The 26,440-nt window shown below is 37.5% G+C and overlaps 1 protein-coding gene across 4 annotated transcripts; it reads right to left on the minus strand.

Annotated features, from left to right (window-relative positions):
- Positions 1-233: 233 nt before the first annotated feature.
- PCF11 (PCF11 cleavage and polyadenylation factor subunit) lies at positions 234-24,445 on the minus strand. 4 transcript variants are annotated; one of them, XM_027960114.3, is made up of 16 exons: positions 23,938-24,445; positions 20,159-20,284; positions 18,180-18,368; positions 17,623-17,817; positions 15,694-16,808; positions 15,093-15,273; positions 14,896-14,986; positions 12,410-13,974; positions 10,451-10,550; positions 6,020-6,139; positions 5,407-5,509; positions 3,961-4,144; positions 3,271-3,426; positions 2,803-2,895; positions 2,212-2,247; positions 234-1,339 (listed from the first exon to the last, which is right to left on the minus strand). In XM_027960114.3, exons 1-16 carry the CDS (start codon positions 24,127-24,129, stop codon positions 1,124-1,126), a joined length of 4,662 nt encoding a protein of 1,553 aa, XP_027815915.1. In that variant the 5' UTR covers positions 24,130-24,445; the 3' UTR covers positions 234-1,123. The 4 variants fall into 4 exon arrangements, with proteins under 4 accessions (XP_027815915.1, XP_004019466.1, XP_011957083.1 ...); XM_004019417.6 differs by having other exon boundaries at positions 5,407-5,512; XM_012101693.5 differs by having other exon boundaries at positions 14,503-14,986.
- Positions 24,446-26,440: the final 1,995 nt, after the last annotated feature.

A 26,440-nucleotide genomic window follows, 5' to 3' on the forward strand; every position in this document is an offset into this window, starting at 1 on the left:
AGAGTATATGTAATATGCCTACCATATAATAAGTGCTAAACACTGACTTTTGTTGTTTTCTAATAGCCTGTCTCCTCCAGTAGATGGCAGAAAAGATTAATCTTGCATCTCAGAGTGCCCAGCTCATATAGCAAGTGCCTTCTTCATGTTTTAAAGAACAGAGTGATGAAAGACAAAGGAAAAGGAAATCACTTTCTGAAGGCACTCAAGAAATAAAGAGATACAAACTGGAGTTTCTTCATCATTCTATTTATTACATGTATGAATATTAACATCTCATGGCATCCATCTAATTCAGTCAAAACCAACAAAGGAAAAAAGGTTAACCATGTTTCAAATTAACATTCTTACAGATTCCCCTGTAACTTAAAATAGAAATATGTTCATCTGCATTAAACTGACAAATCTGAAAAATGTCATTAAAAAAAAATCACCTTTAGTATTTAAATATATTTGTTAATCTTTTGATGGCATCACTGTCCAAGAATAAAAGTTGCTCCATTAGGTACTTTTCAAAAATGGACATCTGGATGGTTCTCTCTAGCTGGAGATACATAGATATGCAAATATGTCCTATTTCATTTAAAATTTTTTTTTCAAATCTGCCTTTTCAATTTGAGAAAAGTCCCACAGTGCTCTCGCCACAACCCCCTTTTGAAGGATAAAAGTAATTCAGACTTTGCTTAATCATGGGAAGCTGCTGGAAAAAATTCTTATGTTGAGGTTGCTGTTTAATTCCATTTTCACCCAATAAAAAGTACAGAAACACTGTCTTTATTTGATGGTGTGCATAAATATTACACTCCATTGATAGCAAAAATATTTTTTATTTATAATTTACAGTTTCACAAGTGAAAATCGTACATTTTTACACATACAATTTCATTTTGTTAAATTTGCACACATCTACAGAACTTTCACACGACAAGCACCTGAAACTGTGCAGGCAGTAGGAAATGCAAATACTAAAATGTATTTATTAACCAAATGATAGCTGAAGGCCCTGCCTCAGCTAGACAATTTATATAGATATGTCTATATATACATAAAAATGTCTTCAACCTTCTAGATTTCAACAGCAGCTTTTTTTTTAAAAAAGAAAAACATACCTTTCTCATTTTATTTAAACTGACTCGACTGTATCATTTTCTGTTTTAATTTCAGTGGCTGTTGCTATGCTTTCCTCTGTGCAAGCTGGTGGAGTATCAATTCGTTCTTCCTTAACTTTGGGACTTTCAGAGGGTTCCTGCAGTTCGTTTTTGACAATGTTCAACATAATGTTCAAGGGATTTTCAACTGGTGTCTTGCTGGGAGATGGTGTACAATCAAATGAAGATGTCTACAAAATGAAAAACCCTTTAAGTACTGACAAATAACACATTAAATGACATTTAGTTTTATAAGACCCTTTTATGGGCAAAGAAACACACATATACCAAATGCAATTTAAAAACCCTGCTGTCCTGCAAAATATGCCATAAAGGCAGCCAATTACTGAGCACTTGATTTTTATCTACTCAAGTAATGAGATAAGGTAAGAAAAGCAGTCATAGGGCCAAAAGTTGATTAAATGACTAGACATGTTTCTGTATTTTAACCCCACTATAACCCCCTACGTATATCCTGCGATTTGTGTGTGACTCCTAGTTTCAAATACTCCATCAAAACATCCTGTAAAGTCTAATCTTTTGATGACCTAAGTGTATCTTCCAAACTGCCCCTTGAACCTGTGAAACAAATATTCACTGAGAGTTAATATGTTTCACTGTTTAGTTTAAAAAAAAAAAAAGTCACTCTACAAATAGGAAAATTTGAACTTCTAAGGTCAATACACTGGTGTCTTTTCATAATTCATATATGATAATTTAAAAATTATTCCTATATTTATGTGGCTGAGTAGGGTATGTAAAAGAAGTAAATGTGACCCATAACTTGTACAATATTATTAACCATCATGAACCTTCTCATTTTTAGTCTTCCTCACGTTTCTCTAAGCCTAATGCTGCAGTAAGATCAAGATTCAAACAAAAAGAATGCAAGGAAAATGACACAAAATCTCAACAGACCATATCAATCTATCACCAATATTTAGTGAACAACCTAAATGCTCCATCAACTCTTAACAGCTCAACATATCAAGATTAAAATAACAATGCTGATACAAAAAATAACAGTATAAATGAGAACAAAGAGTAACCAAAAAGAACTTACATTTTGATAATCTTCATAACATGATGGATGATAAATCTGAAGCAAAAACAAAAAAGTTTAAGTATTCACATGCATGCATACTCATTTCTAATGGACTATTCTGACAAAATTTTCTTTTTAAATTTAAACCAGAAGGTAAACTATCATTGGAAAGGCAAAGAAAATCACTTGGTCAGAAAAACAGATAAAAGCAAAATTTTCATTCTGATTTTTCTTAAAGCTTCCTTTGTATATTTAGTTAACATGATATAGTAAACTAGTTAATATATGAGTTTTGATGATGAAATATAAATTCAGATCAAAATAGTGTGATTAAGCAGAAGACTAGCTAGACTCAGAAGACCTAGTGCTGGATTTATCATTAACTAGTTAGGCAACCTCTTTTATAAAATGAGTACAAGACCAGATGATTGGTAAAATGCCTTCCATCTCAAATACTGTGACTCCCTAAAGTCAAATACTTAAGAAATACTGCTTTTATTAAAAACCATAAAATAAAAAACAATTTTCTGAGAACTATCCCTACAAAATTAAAAATTTTTAAATCTTAACACTTCCTTATAAAGTACATCATAAAGAGCTGAAAATTACCTTTCCATCTACTCTAATAGCATTCTTTAAATGCCATTCCTCCTCCTCTTCATCCCAGTACTGTTCAAATTGCTCTTGACAGATTTCACAACTCTAAAAATAGAATTATATAAAAATGAAGTTTATGTAACAACACATTTAATCCCATTAAGTAAAAATAAGCAAACATTTTGTTACATGGAGAAAACAAGAGTTTTCTGAAAATTTAAACAACGTTCAAATATATAATACTTTAAAATAAGACCTAAGAATTTTGCATTCTTCCATACAAAATTAGTTAATATTTTACTGCTCTCATTTTTGTATAAAATGCAAAACCAAACTCAAAAACACTGAAGAGTAAAGCTTATAAGAAATCTTAAAATCATTAAAGAGGGATGTAAATAAAGTTATATGTTTATGGTTATTTACTTAAAGGAATTGTGAAAGGCATAAACAAAGATAGAAAATTTAATGTTTCCCTTTTACCTCGACTGCTCCTGCTGGTCCAGCCGGTACACTTTGGAACTCCTTTTCTTTAGCAGCCTCCTGAGTTTTGAGTACAACTTCTTCATGTACCTTTTCAAAAAACTGGCTCTTTGCACGTTCTTCCAGATCAGCTATTTCCTCAAATTCTATCCAGTCCTTAAAAAGAGTTAATTTAAAAAGAGTATATTCATTTGTTTCTAAATTCTTACTGAACACCTTCAATATAATGCCATTTCAATATAAAAAGTTCATTCTTCTACAATATACTTCATTCTTCTACAATATACTTTAATATTGATTATTTAGAATTTTGTCATCTCTATGAACCCCATAACTAATAGACAACATAAAGCAACTAATGAACAATTAAGATCTTAGTATCAACATTCCACTACCTCTACAGTTACAACTACTTATGCAAGTAAGATAAATCTAATTTACAATTTACCAAAAAAAAAAAAAAAATCAGTCATGGAACCTTGGAATTTTAGAGCTGGAACAAACCTGTGTCCTACTCTAATACAAGCAAATACATACTCTTCCAAAAAAATTTTTTTTAATTAAAAAGGCATTTTATATTCTAGGGGTCAAATTTTATTCAAAAAATTCACTAGTACTCATCAATTACTTAATTTACTTTTAGAAATATAACTTAAAGGCTAAAAGTTCAGAGGCACATGAATTACTTACTGTTAAACTGTAGTACCAACGCCTATGAGTGACTTTTCTGCTTACATCTTTTTCAGTTCTATTTTGTCGATAATGCCAGTCCAAGTGATCTGCGTATACATCTGTCTGTGATGTTGTAAACCTCATTCCACAGGAATAACACTGAATACCAGTGTACAGTCGATTTATAACACTATCATAGCGTCTATTTTGAAAAATACAGAAATAATTTTTAGTTTTGATAACATGGCTTAATGGCCTTTTAAAAAAAAAAGGCAGTTATAAGTACTTCAATTTTCCACATTTTAATAACGGTGAAGCCATTATTATGTGACAAAATAATGTTTCAACCAAGAGCTGGTTGAGACTTACTATCTAAAGATCAATAATATTCTCTAGTATTTTATCATTGACTGTCTTTACCTTACCTTTGGTTAAATTTTGGAACATGGAGTCTACCCTCTTATCAACAGACCTGGCTCAGTTACTTATTTCCCTCTAGCAAATAATAGAATGATCACTGGCCCACTAATAAGGCAATACTTGGCCTATTCTTCGATTAATGTCAGTATCATGGTGGATATGGCAGAACAATTCAGGTTCACCTTTCCAGAACTTCAGTTTTGAATAACTGTCCCACCCTGGTCTAAAGAATAGGGAAAGAGAAACTGAGGTCAGCAATAATCAGTTTTTTTTTAAATTCTAGGCTCCCTATTTGGAAAGAAATAGGAATGCAGAACAAGTAACTGAACAAACAGGCCATTAAAAACTCTAGTAAAGTTTTTAAAGTAATAGAATAAAGCAAAGCATAGTACACTAGTATTCTGTATACCAGAAAACAAAATATTTAGAGGCATAATATTACTACTGAATAAAAATTTAATGAGAAATGGTTTTATAACTATATAGAGGAGAGCTGAAGACCCAACCAAGTCTTCACTTTCAGGAAGTCAAATTGTCTAAATGGGATAAATCAAGATATGTACTAAATCAGAAGTTCTATTTTTTTTTATGAAGTTGCTCAACACAATGGATCTAATAAAGCAACTGTAAATGATTTTATGTAAGTAATATAGGCAATAAAAAAATGAAAATATATGCACCAAATGTTAACACTCATGTTATCAGCGTTAACACCAAATGTTATCAGTAAAGTGGGAATTGTAGGTAACTTTATTTTCTGATTTTATTTCTGTAAAATGAAGTTTTAATTTTTTAAATCCCAGCCTATAAAAATCTCATTTTCTTAACTTCAAAAGCATGAAGAATAGCAGTAAAGAAAAAATGTTATGATTAGGAGAAAATAAAGGTAAAGACATGAGTGACTTACTAATACCTAATACTCAATCTCCTTATACTTGCTATAAAACAGTAAGAGGGGTAAGATGAATGGCACTAATGATAATAACCACTGTTAGAAAGTCACCGTCCCTTTTACCTTAGAAATCAGAGAACTAGATTACATACTGTTTTAATTCTTCAATTGTAAAATTGGTAAGATCTGGAACATCTTGATCTTCATTTTGATCTTCCTCCTCCTCAGCAGGGGGCTGAGCAGCAACTTCATTTACTTCTTCAATTAAAAAGAAACAACAAACTTCTAAATACCAGTTTCCATGTATTCTTTATAGTGAAACACTAGAGTGTTAAAAGCATATGGAGAACCCCATCTTGTCTACTCAGGGCTTCTGATCTTAGGTTAACCGGCCAAGGAACCTAATACAATTATTTATTTTGATAAGTGATATTATGTTTGGTCTGTTAAAAGTGAATCTTTATGAAACTCATTAATAGTCTAATTATTTTTATAGCCTAAAATAATATTGAACAACTAGAAAAACTCTGCACATGGTATTTGCAGGAATATTTGTTAACTGATACAATGTCCACTATAAAGCTAACAGTTCCATGTTAAAATATTTTTAAGTTTCATTATAAACCAGTTATATTTAATTTTCAAAAAACAAAGTATACCTAAGAATTTAATTATTGTAAGAACTCTTTATCATAGAACATATCATTTTATATCATGTCTTTATAACTTAAGCTTTGTGTAGATGAATTAAAGATCCATACTTACGTGTTGTAGCTGAATCAGGCTGGGACAATTTGAGAATTCCTGTTTTTAGCAGTTTTGAAAATAATTCATTTACGTCCACCTGACTGAGATGATTATCAGGATAAGCCTTAGGCAGGGCTCCTTTAAAAAAAAATAACACTCTTTAGAAGAGGCAAACTGTACTAAACATTTTAAAACTTTTTTAAGATATCCTATCAATATTAACTTTGAAAAAAATCTTAAGATCAGTGTAATTACCGAAACTCCTAAAAATGTACTTTGCAATTTACGTCAGCAAATCATCACCTCTTAAAAATCTATTTACGACAAGTACTGAAACCACAAATATTTAAAAGGACATTCCCTGGTGGCTCAGACAGAACCTGCCTACAATGCAGGAGACCAGGTTCAATTCCTAAGTCAGGAAGATTCCGTGGAGGATGGCATGGCAACCCTACTCCAGTATTCTTGCCTGGAGAATCCCATGGACAGAGGAGCCTGGCAGACTACAGTCCACGGGGCTGCAAAGTCAGGCACAAATGACCGACTAACACTTTCACTTTCGTGTATTATCTTAAAAAACCAGTATTACCTACTGTTGCCCAATTAATCCATGCCAAAGAAAGGCAGAGGACAGAAAGCTTAATGCTTCCTTCTATGCAATGTAGCACCACACCTCTAGATCCACCTTTTCACCCTTTCAATTCTCTATTCTTCACGTAACTATATTGGGAAAGGTAGTCTTATATAGATGAAGTAGGCTACCATCTCTTAGCACAGATTTCCAAGAGGAAAAAAAATAACCAGAGCCTAAACAGAAGTACTCCTGCCCAGCTCCCCAACTCCCCCGCCTCCCCATAACTACCCAGGGGAACTAATGCAAGGAGATGAGCCATAAGGCTCAGAATATACCTACCTCTGTGACCTGTACTTAATCACTGCCCTGGGAAAGCAGCTCAAACTACTGCTGAACAGGCAAAATTACTGAAGCCCCAATAATTTGGATAAATGAAAAAAGAATAACAATATTCTCCTTAAGCTCACTGGCAAGGAATCAATCCAATTCCATATTTGGCTAAGCACTAATTTTAAAATTATAATTCTTTAACTCAATTATAAAAGACAAGCATTTTAATGTTTGTGTACCATTACTATCCATCTTATTTACCACACCTTTACACAACAGTTCTGAACCACTAAAAAGTCCTCTTAATGGGAGAAATTCAATTTGCATCCACAATACAATAAATGTGAGCAAACTCAGGGAGACAGTGAAGGACGAAGCCTGGCACGTTGCAGTCCATGGGTCACACAGAGTCAGACATGACTTAGCAACTGAACAACCACCACCACAAATACAACACATAATCTCTGCCCTTAATCACTGCATACTCTTTACCAGCTGGTGCTAGTGGTAAAGAGCCTGACTGCCAATGCAGGAGATCTAAGAGATGTGGGTTCAATCCCTGGGTCAGGAAGATCCCCTGGAGAAGGAAATGGCACCCCACTCCAGTATTCTTGCCTGGGAAATCCCATGGACAGAGGAGCTTGGCAGGCTATAATCCATAGGGTCACACAGAATTGGACACGACTGAAGCAACTTACCATGCACACACTCTTTACATGTAGCACAGTGCCTTGTGTACAGTAGGCTAATTAATGTCCGTTGAAATGCCTGACTACATGAATAAGTTAATTACAACAGTCATTTCACGCACTAGTTTAACATTTACATTTCATTAGAATTAGTTATTTATATGTCTAGGAATCCTAACTAGCTGATCACATGTCTGCCAGCAGCCAAGTCTAGTGATCAAGAACATGCACTGTAGGAAAAAGAGCCAGGAATCAGACTCCTGGGATTCTAACTAGAAATTCCACTTTCTGGTTGTGTTACACGCTAAGTTGCTTATCTGTGCCTCAGTTTACTTTCCCAGGGACGGCAGAGCCTGGTGGGCTGCCGTCTATGGGGTCGCACAGAGTCAGACATGAGTGAAGCGACTTAGCAGCGGCAGCAGCAGCAGTTTACTTTACTTATAAAAGGGCAATGATAATTGTTCCTACGTGAGGTTGTTATAAGGATTCAATGAATTAATATTTATAAAGGCACTGAGGTATTTGGCAGTATATATAATATTCGCTTAAAGAGAAACAGTCCAAGTGAAATAAGTCAGTGAAAAACAAATACCGTAAGGTATCACTTACATGTGGAATCTAAAAAATACAACAAACTAGCAAATATAACAAAAAAAGAAGAGAGCAAATTAGTGGTGACCAGTTGGGAGAGGGAAGAAGGAAAGGGCAATATAAATATAGAGGGTAAAGGGTTAGGAAGTACAAACTATCAGGTATAAAATAAACTCAACAATATATTGTACAATGCAGGGAATATAGTAAATATTTTACAATAACTATAAATGGAGCAAAACTTTTAAAATTATGAATCACTATATTGTATACCTATAACATATAATTTTTTAAAAAAACACAGAAAACAAAAAGCTTTGACAGCCTCAGATTTACTTTTCTGTTCATTTAGAAACAGGAGTAAGAGGTAATTCTCAGAACAGGCCTGGAATTTCAAACTTGGGTACCCAATGATGGTGTCTAGTTTATCAACCAACAGATGTAACTGAACAACTATTTAAATTAAAAAAAGTCTACAGATCCTGCTACACTATAAAGCTCTTAGAAGGATAAACCTTATTAAAGTTATCCTAGCACAATGCCTAGCATACAGCAAATGATCAATATTTGTTTGAATGACTAAATGAACAAGAGTATGTTTACTACAAGGGAAAAAAGATTTTAAATCTTGAGAAAAAGACCTTGAGAGAAGCCAAACACTGAATACTTTTTATATCTCTTTAAGTAAAATGAAGAAGGAAGGCATATCTAACATATTCAATAACCTCCAACCCAGGATATAAGATATGATTTCCTCTGTGACATTGCTATGCCCTGTATACATAAGCACCCTAAGGTTGTTAAAGCAAAAGAACACTGACAGGTTTTGTATATTATCTCATACAAAAAAGAGCAAAACTTAAGAGTTGTTGCACAGTATCTCATGCTACCAACTCCAATACAACAAACCCTCCACTCAACAAGAAAAACTGAGTTCTCAAGGAAAATACACTAATATAGCACTTTACAAGTCACAAAGTACTTTTGCATCTGCTATCTCATTTGATTCTCTGAAAAAAAATAAAGAGTCCTGGGCAAATCCTGACATTTATCATATCCTATCTACAGAGGAAAAATCTGAATGAAGACCAGAGAGGCTATTTGTTTATATACACTCTGCCTACATGTACAGTAGCAGAGTAGAGGTTCTATCCCTGCTCTTTTGACTTTAGAATCCTAATACTTTCCTTCCCTTTTCATTATGTGAAAATAAGAAAATACTAATCCTGTCAGTCTAGCAATTAAAAGCAAAATGTTCAAATTAATTTAGTTTCTTGTGATGATACAGCTGAATAATTAATCCATAAACTAGAGTTTGGCTAGGACTTTACTTGTTACTTCAGAACCTTTCGAAAACTCTAAATTTTTACCCTTTAATAGAGGCACACTAGACCATGTTTCTGAAAATGGCTATTTTAATGATTCAGAAATAAAGCAAGTACCACTATAATTTGGTTAAGTTAGCTCTCAGTATATTGACTTCACAGCAATTCTTACTTACATATTTCCATTTTTCACCTATTAAAACTATAACTTTTTCTTTTTTTTTTTTTTTGCCTGCATCACGTGGTTTGCAGGATCTTAGTTCCCTTACGAGGAATTGAACCCAAGGCCTTCAACAGTGCAAGTGCACAGTCCTAACCACCGGACCACCAGGGAATTCCCTAAAACTTATTTTTAAAGCCTCAGTATCTACTATTGTTATTGTATTCATAACACTGTTATGTTTCACCCCATAGATACTTATCATGGACATCAGCTAGGAAATCACAGAAGTGTTTTTCTACTTCTCTTTCAGCATGTTGTGTACAATTATTACTTGGGCATCCATAAAGACATATAAATGAATCAACTTATAACGTGATGTCCCCAGTATTCACTTAATGTTTACTGGATCATCACATACACACAAAACAAAAATTCAAAGTATCAAATAACTAAGACTTCTGCGATTTGTCACTGATTTCATTTTATCTCAACACAAATGTCACATTCCTATCCCAACCTCTAGCTGCCACCTAACAAAACTCCAGGTCTATCAATCCTGACTAATCATCTATAGTTGTAAAGGGGATTAATGTGAAAACACATCAACGATGCAAACAAGCAAAGAAAGGAAGCAAAACATTCCTGTCAGATTAAATTTCTCTAAATTGCATATGCCCTCTCAAAATTGTCATCATCTAAAACTGGCAAGGTAGCTATTCAATCAAACAATAATTATTTGTCCTTTTGAGAAACACAAAGCTCAGAAAGTTAACATACCTGAAGGATTTTGAACAAATGCTCCAGGATTTTGTGGATGAACTGGCAAAAATTGCTGTCCTTGGCCAAATGCTACTGGCTGAGAAACACCAGTCAGAACCTTTAAGAAAAATCTTGGTTTTAAGACAGTTTCTTCTCTATTTTAACTAAAATCTTAACATCCAAATTACCAATACATTAAAATAGTCACAGATATCATAATGGTTTTTATGATAATGAAGATGTAAAAGTATGACCTGACTAGTTCTTTCACTTCTAAGGCTTTCTATAGAAAATAATACCTTCCCTTTAGATTTTTCATAGAATTATAAGAAACTGAGAATGGATGTGAAAGTTCTTTGAAGTTTAAGATACCCTGCAAACTTAAGGTAGCCAACAACTAGCGAACTGTGTGACCTTACACAAATCACTTTACCTTGCCAGCGCATTCTCTTATTTTACAAACAGAAAAGCTGACATGCAGATATGTGACCTATACAGAATCATGAAGGCCAATAAACATCAGAGCTGAGGCCAGAACTCCTGACCTGACTTCTTTACAGATTTCAGGAGCCTGCTTTAATTAGCAACCTGAACTGCTTTATGATCATTCTGTTAGCCATCAAACTTTGAGTTCCAGAGTAGTCTGTAAACATTTTAGGGGACTGTTAAAAAATAAAACAGCCAGGAAACGAGTACTGTACATGCATACAAATATTGTACTCAAGAGTGAGGTAGGACATCTGCATACTGCTACCATATAAACAAGTGTTCGTTTATAAGCCTTGTTCAGGATTCCTCTGAACCTTTAGTGGTATGTATTTTTTCTTATGTATGAAACCCCCATCAATTCTGTATAATGTAGGAGCAAGACTAAGTCAAGTCCCATTCTCAAGTATCTTATTGATTACAGTATCATTTACTGATTACAGTATCATTTAAGAACATGTAATAGAGGAAATCTAAGGAGGCCAATTGTTTTCTCAAGCCACTGGATATGGACAGAAGGCCACATTCTTAACAATGATGCTTACAACATGCTTTAAAAGCTTTCTTGTTTTAGACTTTCTTCCATGCAATGTTACTAATATAAATAAATTCATCCTAGTAAGAAAGTGTCAGTACCTGGAAAAAAGTAAATCTAGCCCTGGAGAATGTGAACAGGCAAATAATAATAGTCATTAATATCAACTGAATTAATCACAAATTATAAGCATACAGCTTTAACATTATCTCAATATGCATTTTAAAATATATGCAGAAGTTAACATCAAACAACTCTACTTGACTGGAATGACAGAAAGGTAGTGAAAAGTAAAAAGAGAGGAAGAAAAAGAACTACAGACTGTAAAAATATTTGATTTTCTTATTTATTTAACTCAGGCTAAGGAAGTTCTCAAAGAACAGTCTATAAAGTCAGCTTTATGGTTACTTAAAAGCTTATCAAGGCTTAACAGTTGTATAATGTAGCACAGGTCTATGAAACACACACAACTGTATCATACTTTAATAACCTTTGAAGCCAAAAAATAAAAATCAACCCATAAAATGAAAAGCCATAACAGGGAGGCTATGCATATGCAAGGGCAAGGGGTATATGGGAAATTCCTATACTCCATACCTCAATTTTGCTGTGAGCATAAAATGACTCTTAAAAAAACAAGTCTATTTAAAAAAAAAAAACAACAAGATTTTGTGGGGGTAAGGGGAGGGAGATTCGGAAGGTTCTCTAGATCCTGAAAGAACTAAGATCAATTTTGGATTTAAATCACAAATTTCAGTTCCTAAAGACTGTCATCCGATTTTCTTAGCAGTGGGGGTTTTAAAGTACACCAAAAACTTCCTCCAAAAACAAAAATTTACTAAAAAAAATTAAATCTTTAAAAGCCCTTTCCAACCCATAAACTATATCCTAAAAACCTTTCTCAAACACTAGACACATTAAAAATGGTTCACGTAACTTTAGAACAACAGACTTACCTGTTGAGATGCCTGAATATTTCCTACTGTTATTGGAGCAGGTAAATTGCCAAAGTTTCCAAATTGAGAACTCTGAAGATTCTTCTCATCAAAATAGTGTCCAGAAGCTCTGTTAAGGGGATTGGAAAAACTCTGGTTTCCAGGGCCATGTGGTCCATTGAAATTTGGTCCTTGAGGTGAGTCAAACATTTGTTCGTGTCTTTGGAACTGCAGTCCTTGGGATGGGGCATTAAAAGCATTGCCAGGTGGATCATTATATGGGCCAGTCTGATTGAAAGATACTGACTCAAGCCTCTGTGAAGGATGATTGTCAAATCGTGTGCCTTGAAGACCAAGAGGAATATCAAACCTTGATGCTTGCTGGTGTTGTGGGCCTTCAAATCTCTGAGGCACACCATCGAATCTTGGTTGAACCTGCTGTCCAGGAGGTCCATCAAACCTCTGTGGGCCTGGCTGACCAGTTCTTTCAAATCTAGGACCTGGCTGACCGTGCAATCCATCAAATCTTGGCAGAAGTGATGACTGACCTGGCTGCCCTTCAAACCTTAAAGCATGACAACCTTCAAACCTCGGACCACCTTGACCCAGAGGTCCTTCGATTCTCAGGCCACCTCCTGGGACCGAAGGACCCTCAAACCTCATTCCACCTCCTTGTTGGACTAACGGTCCTTCAAACCTGATCCCAACCCCTGGTTGACCATGTGGACCCTCAAACCTAAGGTTCCCACCAAGTTGATTATGTTGTCCTTCAAACCTCATACCAGCTACTGACTGACCATGGGGGCCCTCAAACCTCATTCCAACTCCCTGCTGTAACAATGGGCCCTCAAATCTGATCCCACCTGATGGTTGACCATGAGGTCCATCAAACCTCATTGCAGCTCCTGATGGACCATGACCTCCCTCAAATCTAAGTCCACCTACTGGCTGACCTCGAGGATTCTCAAATCGAAGTCCACCCACAGGCTGACCATGAGGTCCCTCAAACCTCAGACCACCCACAGGTTGACCCCGATGTCCTTCAAATCTGAGACCGCCCACAGGCTGGCCCCCTGGCCCTTCAAATCGCAAACCACCTGCAGATCCCTCAAACCTCAGACCAGGGGAACCTTCAAATCGGAAGCCACCTCCTCCTGCTTGACCAATCGGACCCTCAAATCGCAGCGGTGTCCCGACTGGTCCTGGAGGACCTTCAAATCTCAAAGGACACCCACCTCCTAACTGCCCTTGTGGTCCTTCAAATCTCAAAGGGCCACCTCCCCCCATCTGTCCTGGTGACCCATCAAACCGAAGAGAACCCGGTGTAGGAGGTCCATCAATTCTAGGGCTTAATTTATTAGGTCCTTCAAAAATCATCTTGGCTGGGCCATCTCTCGCTACTGATGGCCTGCTAGGTCCATCGTATAATGGTCTATCTTCAGCTAAAGCCGTAAGTCGCTGATTTGTATCAAGGCCGGCGAATCTTGATGCAGGGCTATCTACAAATGGTTTGTCTGAATCTTCATATCTAGGTCGTTTAAGTGGAAAACGATCATTGAATGGTGATCTCTGCTCTTCTCGTACACCTTTTAAAAGGAAAAAAAAATTATTTCCCTGAATCTGATAATTTATATCAAATTATCTTAAAATAGTCTTCCTATATTCTTGTAAATATTTATTCAAAAACACCCATAACTATCTCACTATCAGAGGGGAGGGAAAAGACAGCAACAAGCAGCAGGTAAGAGAACGCCCTCTAGAACCAAACACACCGGGGTAAAAAAAAAAATCCCCACTCAGACAATTTACTAATTATTTGACTTTGAGAGCAAGTTATTTAACCTCTCTGGTCTTGTTTCCTATCTGTAAAATGGGTATAATATATACTTCATTGGGTCACTGTGAGGAATGCATCAGATTACTAGTTTAAGTACCTAACACACAGTCGACCCTTTTAGTATTAGCTCCCTCCCCTTTGAGGGAAAAAACTGAAACAAAACAAACAACAAAGCAGTAGTCTGAACAGTCACAAAAATCCATCCCCACTTAGCTTGTTCATTTTCCCTTCACTGCTGTGTGATTCAATAGGTATAATCTGATTTAACTTTTTCTACCTTTAGAAGAGACTTGCTCGTCATGTCTTCTCCGGCCCTCATGGGGTGAAAGATTCTCAGCATAAGTACGACTCCCAGATATAGGAGAAAGACGTCTTGCTCTTTCACTAAATTGTTCTTTTCTGTCAAACTGTGCTCCACTATTCCTACTTGCATGTTTACTTTTGGATGGCTCACATTCTATTCCAGACAACAAGGCATCAGTCAAAGGGTAGTCAAAAATATCAGGATCTAAGAGATCAAGTCTTGGAAATGAATGCTGAACCTGTGTCCTTTTCAGTTTTGCTTTATGTTCATAGTAGGTTAATTCAGCATCAGATAAGAGAGGTTTCTTTTTTAATCCACCTTTATTTTCTTCTGTAGGACTATCCCGTACACTGCATCTATGTTTACCTTCTTGATACTGAAATAGCTGTCGTATTTGATGCACAACAACAAGGAACTCATCCTGTGTAATTTCACCAGATGCTAAACGTTCACTCGTCTGCATAGGGATGATAAAAGGAAATCAAATATTTTAAATATAAAAAGTACTTACAAAAGTTACAGACAAAAGGAGAATCATGACTACATGGGAGCATGGTAGCTACCTTTTGAAGTAATTCTCTTTTGCTTGCAACAGTTAACTCTTTAGGAATCTGAAGATTGGCATCTACACTTAACCGATGCTGCGGCTTTGGGGCTCGAGGTGACAAAATTCCTTTAGTGCTTGACCAGCTCTCCCTATGCCTTAGATGAGGAGCTTTACTATGTTCATCACCCTGTTGTAAACTGAAACCATAAAAGGAATATGTTACTTTATAAAAAATACTTAAATACTCAGGACCATATTCAAAGATCCTTAATAGGATCTGGTTAAAAGGAACACACATCATAAAAGTTAATTAAATGATTAACAGCACAAGATGTGAAGCCAGGAAAATCAGATATAAATTCTGATTCTTGTGTATCCTGGATGTGCCACCTTAGGTAGATTAGTTAACCTTCCTAAACTTCAGTTTCCTTTACCTGTAAGGTAGCAATAATAATGGTACTTAACTTGACAAGGTTTTAAGAATTAAAAGGGGGGAGTACTAATTATACCAGTAAACATTATCAGTATACCCAGTAAACATTATCCAGTTTTTAAAGTAACACCATGTTTTTAAAGGTACACATTATTCTACTTGATTAAAAACGTTCACATCCTACCTTTTATTTTCTTCCCAACCGGATTTCCATCTTTTGGTAGACTTGGAACTTGGCCAATTTTCTACATTCTCCTTTGGCTCAGTGCCTGACTTGGTAGAATGTTGACCTGCAGTCTCTTGTGGTCGTTCCTCTTCAGTCTTTTTTATGCGCCTTGGATCTCGAACATCCTGTTTAGTACTTCTCTTTGCACTTCTTTCTTCCCTGGAAGGTGTAAACTCTTCCATGTGTGACTGTTTAACTCCTGACTGGCGAATCTTCCCAGCTTTGGGGGTTGAGGTTGGAGACATACTCCTTTGCCTTCGTTTGGGTGACCGCCTGTCCCTTCTCTTGGGAGAATGTATAATTGGTGACCGAGACTTGGGTGATCGTGATCTTGATCGCTTTCTAGTACTCGATCTCCCTGGTTTTGTCCCCTGCTTTTCCGATTCTTCCATTACTGTATCCTGTTTTTGTACAATGCCATTTATGATTTTATTTCTACTTCCCACCAGTCTGTGTTCAGATGATTTCACGTGCTCATCTTTCTCCTTTTTTTCTGCAGTTTTTCTCTTGTCCTTTGTATCATCATCTTTACTATCAGTCTTATCCTGAAGATGTTTTTTTAATCTTGGATCTCTCTTGCTCATATCAGACACCCTTGTACTTTCAGATTCTTGATTTTTCAAGTCTTTTGTGTGGGATAATTTATTTTTCAAAGGTGACGGTGATTTAGATTTAGATTTGGATTTAGAATCCAATTGGTCAAGTTCTTTCTTGGTTATTTTTTCACCTGATTTACTTTTTTCTTGCTTGGATGAATTCAGTTTTTCAGAGGGTACAGTTTTACTTGTCTTAATATCAGATTGGGTCAGTGTGTTCATTAGGAATTCTTTCCTGTGACTTTGATCTTTTCCATGAGAAGAGTGTTGACTCATCCTATTAAGACGGGGATCCCGGTTAGTTCCTTTTGTATCTGGAATTTGTAAGGATGGACCTGGACGACTTTTCTCAGGCTGCACAGGAACCTGATGAGGAGCTTTAACTGCCATTGGGGGAATCTGTGAAACATGTAATTTGGATGGTGCAGATCCAGGACCTAAGTTGGATGTCTCCTGCTGAACACTAAGAGAAACTGCCTGAAATACAAAATATTTGTTCATGTTACAGCTGTGAAAACATTCCAACATTATTTTCAGTGCATCCTTTTGGTATTTTAAGTGGAGATAAAAATAAAAGGAGAAAGATCATATTTATTTATGTAGCCTGTTATTTCTTCCTGGTTCTCTACTTTGGGGTTTTATAACTTTTAGGTAGAATGGGGAAAAAAAATCTTCTAATGGCTTTTTTTTTTGGTAGCCTTCTAAGGAACCTGCTAAAGATTTCTGCTCATGAAACCTTAAGTTCACAATAAAGACTAGGCAAAAACATTTGCCACAACATACCATCTGGGGACTGATATTAAGAAGTTAACAAAACTAAAATGCTCTCTCATAAGACAGCAATCTTTTTTGTCTTTGTTTCTGAAAGAGAATAGTGTAGTGTATATTCAAGCGAGTTCTACAATAAAGTGAAAGTTGCTCAGTCATGTCCAACTCTTTGCAGCCCCATGGACTGTAGCCTGGCAGGCTCCTCTGTTCATGGAATTCTCCAGGCCAGAATACTGGAGTAGGTCGCCATTCCCTTCTCCAGGGGATCTTCCCCACCCAGGGATGGAACCCAGGTCTCCTGCATTGCAAGCAGATTCCTTATCAGGTGAGCTAACAGAGATTCCCGAGTTTTACAATAAGGATACAAAAATTTGGCCTAAAAAATATACCTTAATTTGCAAAATAAAGGCAAAACAAATACACTGTTAACAAACATAACATGTTAATACAAATACTAAATAATTCCACCTCCATAAGAAGGCAAATTTAAAAATACTGAAAATACCAAATCTCCTTTACTTACCAGCTGTGCCTTAGCTTGCTCAAGTTCAAGCTCCAGCTTTTTCTGCTGAAGTTCTAACAGCTGCTTTTGCTTTGCCAGTAATTGCTGCCTTATTAGCTGCTCTTGAGTAAGATTCTTTTGTATATCCGGGACAATAGGAGGAGTGGAGATGCTAGGGGAACTGACCACTGTGCCAGGTGTTGACGATTCTTCAGGCTACAAGAAAAAATAATTTGTTTAAAAAAAAAAATCACAGCTAAAAAGGAAGTAGCTAAGGGGGGAACTAAAAGTTATCAGTTTCTCTTTTAATAAACACTATCCATAATTTTAAACGGCTAATCATGTTTAAAAGCACAGAAAATCTTCAGGAATTTAAAAACCAAAATAAATACTTTGTGGACTGAATAAGGACAATACTTATCTTAAAGGTACTGTGAACCTGGGGGGGGGGGGGACTTTCTAATTAAACTGATTCAGCACTGCATATTCTTGATACTTTTTTCTGGCAAGAAATTTTAGAGAAGTCAAAACTTGACAGTTGAAAATATTAGTTATATATCATTTATGTTAAAACTTACCGATTTATTTAAAAACTTAGGATTCACATGGATGCTAGATGTATTCACATTGGGGGGCAGAGGTTTAATAGGCCAAGCAGGATCTAACGAATTGACTCTGACATCCAGGGCATAAAGTTTCTTCAAAGGAAATATTTCATCCCATGTGGAACGTAATTTAAATAAACTTTTTCTAGTATTTTCATCCACCTAGAACAACAGAACAATTCTATGGCTTGTTAAGTTACTATAGGATATTTTATATATCAAGTATAATGCTATATCAATCTCAGTTCTACTTCACATATAGCACACATACTTATCATTCTTATATATATATAACAGTAATAATTTAATAAAATTGTATTTGCACATATAAAGTTATTTAAAAAAAAACTTTGTCAAAAAAAAAAAAAAGACTTGACATAGTATTCCTAATGTAACTTTTACTCCGGACAAAAATATAAAACAACTAGAAAGTAGTTTATCTAATGACTTAAATTTTAAGTTATTTACATTTAGTACAAAGTTAAAAGTAAAACAAAACTATTTAACTGATTTCATGCAATGCAATATGGTTAGTACCTATGAACAAGCTATTTGTAGTGTGGTAGACACCTGAATAATTTAAATTCACAAAATTTTACCCACTGGTAAGCTTTAGTTTTATATAACATATCTACTCATGCTTTAGTTTCATATAACTTAACTGCTTATGCTTGTGATGAGCACAATAATACTTTTTTAATTACCATCTAGAGAAATCTAGCACTTGGGAAAACTGAATTAGATTTTTAACTATATTTGAATCTTCAGATATTTACTACAGTCATTTTCATCATCTTCAGTGTTAAGGTCTAGTTAAGAGTCAGTGAAAGTATTCTACCAAATAGCCAAATGAATTTGAACATCCTGAAACTGAAACCAAGAAAACTGGTTTAGCATCCCTATTTCTATAATGCAAAGTTGGTTTCTCCTTAAAGTCCCAGGCAAGAAGGATTTAGTAAAGGTCTTCAGTACTATTAACAAGTTCTATTAATACAATTTGAAATATGGCTTTCCAAATTTCTTCTGCATATACTTACTTAGCATTTATTTTCTCTAGGAACTTAAAGGGAAAAGAGTTACTCAAGTAGCAACTACACATTTTCTAACAAACAAGTAAAATCTAATAACCAGTAGTTCCTTCTAAATAATCCCAATTCTCCAAGCCTGACAACTATAAGATTTCTCAAGATACCTAAAACTTAAGAACCATCCATTTTTTGGTTAGAAACAGTATTTAAACCCAAGTATCTTATAAATGTCCTTTTGCTCAGTGTGAAAGATGAAGCCTGACAGGAAAAAGAATTACTTCAGCAAATCCTTTGTCTTCCTCAACATAACTAGGTTAACCAAACTATCAGATACAACGTTATAGAAGGAATTTACAATTTCTAGGTAAAAGAAACTAACAATCCTTTCTTCTAAACTCTAAGAAGGTCCAGAATTGGTGCATGGGGGGTGGGGGGTGGGGTTACTTCCAAAATAACCTAAAGCATTTCACTGATCCACTATTCACACATCTCATAAAATATACTGGAACAAAGTAACAAGAGTAACACTTCCAGGAGAGGAAAAAAAAAAAATCAAGTTTCAGGAATCACAGGTTGACACACACTAGCATTAGGCTTTTTTAAGAAATAGTTAACATCCTAACACCAGAAACCTAAACAATGACATTGGAAGTACTCTTGACAGCTTCAGATCTTTTTGCCTACATTCTAGTGATGAAACAGATCTTCTATCAAATAAACACACATAAAAAATTCTACAAGCAAACTCATCTGTTTTTGAATGGATGTTAAAAAACCTAGCACCCACTTTAGGTATAAAACACTAACTTTAGCCCAAAAAGAATAAACATTTCACCACCCAAGAAAACCCAACACAAAGGCAAGAATTTATTTAATCAGGAACATTTTTTTAAAAAATTCAAATGTTTCTAAATGTATATATACCTTTTCAAACACACAAATAAATGTTGCAACTAGATTTTTAGTAAAGGCAGTGAGATACTCTCTTCCAACATTTTTCACGATAGAATCCATAAGGTACATAACAGGAAGCTTCTCTGAGGAGGGAGCCTGAGTAATAAAAAGAAACTGAGAAGTTTAGTATAATGTCTTGCCACCAAAGAATTACGTTTAAAAATGAGTTTTTAAGCTACAATACAGACCTCTATTTTGTTGGTATTAAATACTTTTGAATCAATATTATTAACCTTTATGAAATTTAAGTGTTCAAGTTCTCACCTCTTACAATGGTCTTTAGTTGAGCATACAAATTTCAGAATTAACCGGAAAGAAAAAAGTCTCCAGTACCCTCATTTAACAATCAATGGAATTTCAAGTTTGTATAGTAAAAAAAATGTGTTTAAAAGTGACCAAAAAAGGGGGTGGACATTTTCTGCAATCCAAGTGTAAGCTTTGTGACCCACATTAACTTTGATGTACCCAGACTCAATGAAACAGTTTTCAGACCTCTGGCCCTAGTCTTTTATATGTTAAAGTCTATGAACCCTTGTTACCTGTAAATCATTAGGATTATTTTTCTATAATCCAATGAACAAAAGACACTAAGTACACTTCACATATGAAGTTACTGACAAAAAAAAAAAACTTTTAAACTTGCACATTAACATGCATAAAAGTGCAAGTTGTTACTGATACAAGAAAAACTGGATGGAGCAGCCGCTGAGTCATGTAAGTCAGGTTGAACTTGACTCTGGAAACCAGGATTTGTCCTGAAGATTTTCTTCACCGCACGGACTCTCCGTCGAAATAGTTTTCCTCTGACCAGCACAAACCAAGGTTCTAAATTTGTGCAGGGCCTGTATGATGACGGCGATACAGGTGGCCCTTTTCAAAGCAAAGAAACGTTGCCCCCGCTCAACTGTAAAGCCTACCCATCACTGGCTTTTAGAAGGCACAGCAAGTTTCCAGAAAGCATCAGCAGGTTCACAGACTTGTTGAGGAGCATTAAAACACACCACATAAACCAAGTGTTAACTCCCACTCCACAGGAGCACCCACGATTTAAAACAAAATTGACCCCATTTTACCCTTCCCATGTGTATAGGAATCTTAACCCTGAACAACTTACCCAAAGCTACCTGTAGCTAGGGTAAGCTCACAGTTCTGCAGTACACAATACCATTATTTCACAAAACCAATTGCCCATACAAGTGTGTGGAAGTGCTCCTGCTTCTGATAACTAAAGTTGACTAAGGAAACCTTTGAATAACTTTGTATGAAAGTTTTCTACAGTACTAATAAAAGGGTTTCACAAGGACATTGCATGTGGGTAAACTATTACCAACATGTCAATTGCTGTACTGCTGTGTCTTTATCTTACCATGTCATGTTTTATACCATTTTAGTCATTGTTGTACTTATGAAGAAACAGGCTCTTTAAAACCAGAATCTGTTCAGTAGGCTAACTTTTTATTGTACAAGTAAATGAATCCTTATATGTAATATTTTTTCACTACTACTGCCTCATGGGAGGAGTCAAAGTGTGAATCCTTAAGTTTAGTAATACTGAGACACTAGAGGATAAGGACACAAACATTCACCTCCAGAAACACAAAACCAAGCCAGTTTGCTACCAAATGACAGAAAATCCCTCCCCTCACCCTTGCCCCATCCCTCATTAAGATATTTCCCCAAAGTGACTGTTACATCTTTCCCTCCATCTGGCTTTACAAAAATAACCAGGAAATGTGTGCCAAAAAAAAATTCAGCTGTCTTTCATCAGCAAATAGTCCATCTATTTTCACCACTGTGTAGCCATACACAAATACAAATTTTAATGTGGGCACTATATTCAGCATTTAGCTTTCACTTCTCGAAGGTCTTCTGGATCCTTTTAAAAACCAGCAAGGAAACGGTTGAGTGACAACCTGAGCTGCTAAATATTAGGCTCTGTGGAATATTAGTAACCCCAAAAATACAAGGTAGGATTTTAAAAACCAATGATATTTTCTTAAAAAACGCAAGTGCACTTTTGTTTTTTTAGAAAAGGCATTTAATATTAAGCCTTCAACAAGGCAAAAACTTAAGTTTTCACGTCCAACATGTTTGTGGTATCAATAAAAAGGATGTTGAATATGAGGAATGCTTCCTTTTAAAATCTCATACTTTCAAAAAAGAACAAAAGCTGTTTCACACAGACATTCACAGGAAAAGGTGAATAAGGACTCGTATTTGAGCTGTCAGACTGAGCATGACAAACTTGTTGGGGCTTAAAAAAAACACCCTTACTTTTTGTCCTCTTTAAAGTATGAAAGGACCGCCTGAAACCGTGTATCTTGTGAACACATTTACCCAAAAGAGTGGACAGAACCTATAAGAATGAACCCAAGTCACTTAAAGACTTTTGTTTAAAACACACAACCACGTAGATAAAAATAAGTCTTGGAAACAAATTCTACACCTTACAAAGGTAAATAAAAAAGACAAATACATATTTCATATGTTTTATTCACAAATTTTATAATACCAGTCACACATTTCAAAACCATTTATTAAAGTCAGACCACTCAGTTTTACACTAGACAGAAACCGCCTCTAAACAATATATTGGTGGTTGTTGTTAAAGTGGCCTTTAAAAAGGGGTTCACTCTGCTAAAAGGAGGCTGATCCTGATCATTTCAATCACTAACTAGAAAAAAAACTAAACCGTAAGTACAAGCTTCAAAAATAACTTAAAACGTGTTACTGGGAAGCTTTTAAAACTCATTACGATAACTAAGTTTAACAGTAAAAAATGACACATCGCTCCCACATGAATCCACAGAAGAGGAGAACTATAGGGAAATATAGGGTGGCAGAGGACCACTACTGTCAAGGGGTGAAGCAAAGAACGTCTTCACTCTCAGGGAAGGAAGGGAGGGGGAAAAAAGGAGAAAAGGAAGAGGAGGGACTGAACTTTTCAAAAAAAGAGAAAGAACTACAAGTACTTGTTACCCAGTGGGCCAGTTCTCCACCTACAGGTTGGATAAGATCTCCTCCCCACCCTCTCCAACCGCACCCTCGACCCCAATTTTCCCGGATTTGGGGACAAATGAGACCTTCCGACAGGAAAATGTACACAAGTTCTATCTAGCCGCCCCCACCCCAAAATGGGGATGACGGGTGTGAGCAGCTGCCTGGCTGGCAGAGAATGGATTCTCCTCTCTTCCCTTTCGCATCATGTGCTTTCCAGGCGCCATGTTGGGCTCCTAACAGGCGGCTGCTCCACTCGGGGCCAAGGCCCTATTCCCACCCCCCAACAGCTCGCTCCCAGGTCCCCCTTCACCTCCTTCCAACCCACAGAGCACAATTACCCAAAAGGGCTCGGGGAGGGGGGGCCGGGAACGGGGAAAGAATCACTCCCCACCTTCCCGGGGCGGGGGGGTACTTCAAAAGGCTTTAACTCTTACTTCCCCACACCACGAACTGCCTTCCAGTCTCCCCCTCCCCAACGGAGCGCGTGTGTCGGGATACACGAGGCAGTGGCCTAAATAGGGAGCTGGGGAGCGGAAGTGGGACTCCACCCTTGATCCTCCCCACTCCCTCCCCCCGAGCGAGGCCCATGCTCGAAGCCTGGGCCAAAGACCGAGAGCCTGAGTTGGAGGTGGGGAGGGTTGGAGAGGAGGAACACCGTCCCCCTTCGGATGGAAGCGAGACCTGGGATGAGGCTGACACTAAAATCAGGGAGTATTAGAAGAATAGGAGGCTGCGGGGTGTATAAAAACCTTGGCGGTTTGGGCCTCGATGAGAGAGACGATCTCCTTGGCGAAGGGCAGGTTCTCCTCGGCTAGAATGGTCAGCATATTGATGTGCGGTTTGCTATTGAAGGTCAGGTCTTCGAGTGACGACTGATAATCCCGACAGGCGTCCTCCCGGGCCCCCGCAGTACCGGCCTCGGCCGGCGTCTGCTCTGACATTGCGCCGCGGCCCCCCTCCGAGGTCCGCCGCAGCTGAAGCTGAAGCCGCTCTGGATACCCCGCCTCCCTTCCGACTCCTCTCTTCCTCTCCCCGGGTCTCTCGCGGCTCCGGCTTCACCACATGCTGACCGCGGAGGGGGGTTGGGGGACGACACAGGGGGAACCTCGGGTATGAAACGCCGCCGTCTCACGGGTGATCTCCGTCCACTTCCAGCCGCCACAGAATCTTCTTTCTCCACAGACACAAAATGGCGGCGGCAGTGGCGGCTCCAGCTCCGAAAATGTCTGTGTTCCCAACCGCTGCGTCGTGCGAAATGAGCTAGGGGAGGGGAAATGTGCGGTAAAGGGGCGGGGCCGTTGATAACACAAGGCGCGATTGGCTCGCCCTATAACGTCACAAGCCCCGCCCCCGGCCCTTCCGCCGAACGTCCTGGCACCACCTTCTTCTCGGGATCCTACCCGGGCTTTCGCAACACCTCTTTCTCAGAAGTGGGGTGGAAAAGACGGCCTCTCTCATTGGCCGATTCGTAGGGACTGTTCGGTCATTTGTTGCCATAACAACCCATTCAGGGAGGCCAGTGGGCCCGGGAGAGGCTGTTCCCGAGGTCCAACCCAACCGATTTAAGGCTGGCGCTCAGCGGCTGGCTCTTCGACCCTCCCTCCGCATCGCCCCGGCCGCTGAGGCGCTCAGTCAATCATCAGCCTTTCCGGCAGCCCGGCGGCCGCGGCGGAAAGCCAGGGCTGAACCGGGAGGAGGCGTTTGGCGCGCCCCGCCTACCCCCGGCGCGTCCTGCGACTTAGGTGCTCCCGAGAGCCTGGGCGGGCCCCGCTGTGGCGGCCGACCGTCCCCTCCCGGAGCCGAGGGCCAGAGGGAAGCGCCGGCTTCACCCGGAAGCTCGGGAAGAGCCCCTAGAGTAGGCTCCGACGCGCCGCTTTCCACTGCCACAGACGAAAAACACCTCGGTTGGCTGTCTAGAGTTGAAGCCCTTTATTTAGAAGGTGTGTGTGTGAGAGAGAGAGAGAGGAAAAGAGGAAGGCTTTTCTATGAGGCATGTGGAGGAGATATTTGGGAAGCCCGTCCAGAGTTCTAGGAAAGGTTTCTCACCACAGCCTCACCCAGCCCCGAGCCAATAGCTCCTTCGAAACACCCCTAGGGTTCGCAGTTTGGGTCACCTAAGAAATACTGCATAAATACTTGCAAGGATTTTTTTCCCAGGCTTCTAAAATCCTATTTGGAGGCTGGAAATGACGCAAAACACAGAGCATTCAAGTGCGGAGGAGCTGGCACAGAACACAATAAACTAAATGGTGGGTTTTGTTTTGTTTTCGTTGAGTCGAGATAGTAATCTAAATGTAGGCTGGAAAAAAAATAGGTATTAATTACATAAAATGTGCATTGCCCTCAGGCTACTAGGCTCTGCAGAGGTACTTTGTTGTTCCCCAGAAGAAACTGCTCTTAAATAAATGAAGTAATTCCTTTATTTGTCCTATGTAAAGTTAACATTTTCGTTTCTTTTTGTTTCGTTTTGGGGTTTTTCAGCAGCTTGATTGAGGTTTATTGATACATAATAGCACATATTTAAAGTGTACAAGGTTGTTTTGATATGTTTTTCAATTCTTCCTAACGTGATACCGCAAATGAATGAAAGCCTAGGTATGAGAACTTATCTTTTGTTATTTGAAGCTACTAAATATTGTTGAATAAGTATTTATGGATCTCAATACCATTGTTAGTGATGATTCTTAGTTATAATAGAGTTAAAATTGAGAAACTGTCAAAGTGCCTCTTTTCTCAAGGCACATGTCCGCAGTAAAACAGCCCATCTAATAGTTTTCCTTGTAATTTTAAAGCTGAGCTTAGTTACTAAACTTTTAGTTACAGAGAATACCTTGTCTTTACTTATTTTTTATATCATCTTAACAAGCAAGTGAATTTTTAAACATAAGTTTTCATAGCCTCTGATTTGGCTTCTGTTGTGTCCCTCCGAAGCTACACAGAGTAAACAGTATATGCTTAGCATATAAATCAGCAAATCTATGTACCCACAAAAGACGGGGAAAACTCAGGAGCGTTGTACAATCGTATTTGAATTATACTCCACGAACTAGATCATCAGTATTTTTAAATATACAAATGAATGCATGAAACTTCTCCCATGACAGTTTCAACGCCAGTTTTTTTTAACGCGCTCTGCACCTACATTTAAGCCCATCTCTATGCTAGGTTCATTGACCATGATAGGCACTGGGCCTGGCCCTCATCATACTTACAGCCCGATTATAATCTCATGGAATAAAATGGAAAAAGTAC

This window comes from Ovis aries, chromosome 21 (assembly GCF_016772045.2).
Source record: "Ovis aries strain OAR_USU_Benz2616 breed Rambouillet chromosome 21, ARS-UI_Ramb_v3.0, whole genome shotgun sequence".
NCBI classification, from domain to species: Eukaryota; Metazoa; Chordata; class Mammalia; order Artiodactyla; family Bovidae; genus Ovis; species Ovis aries.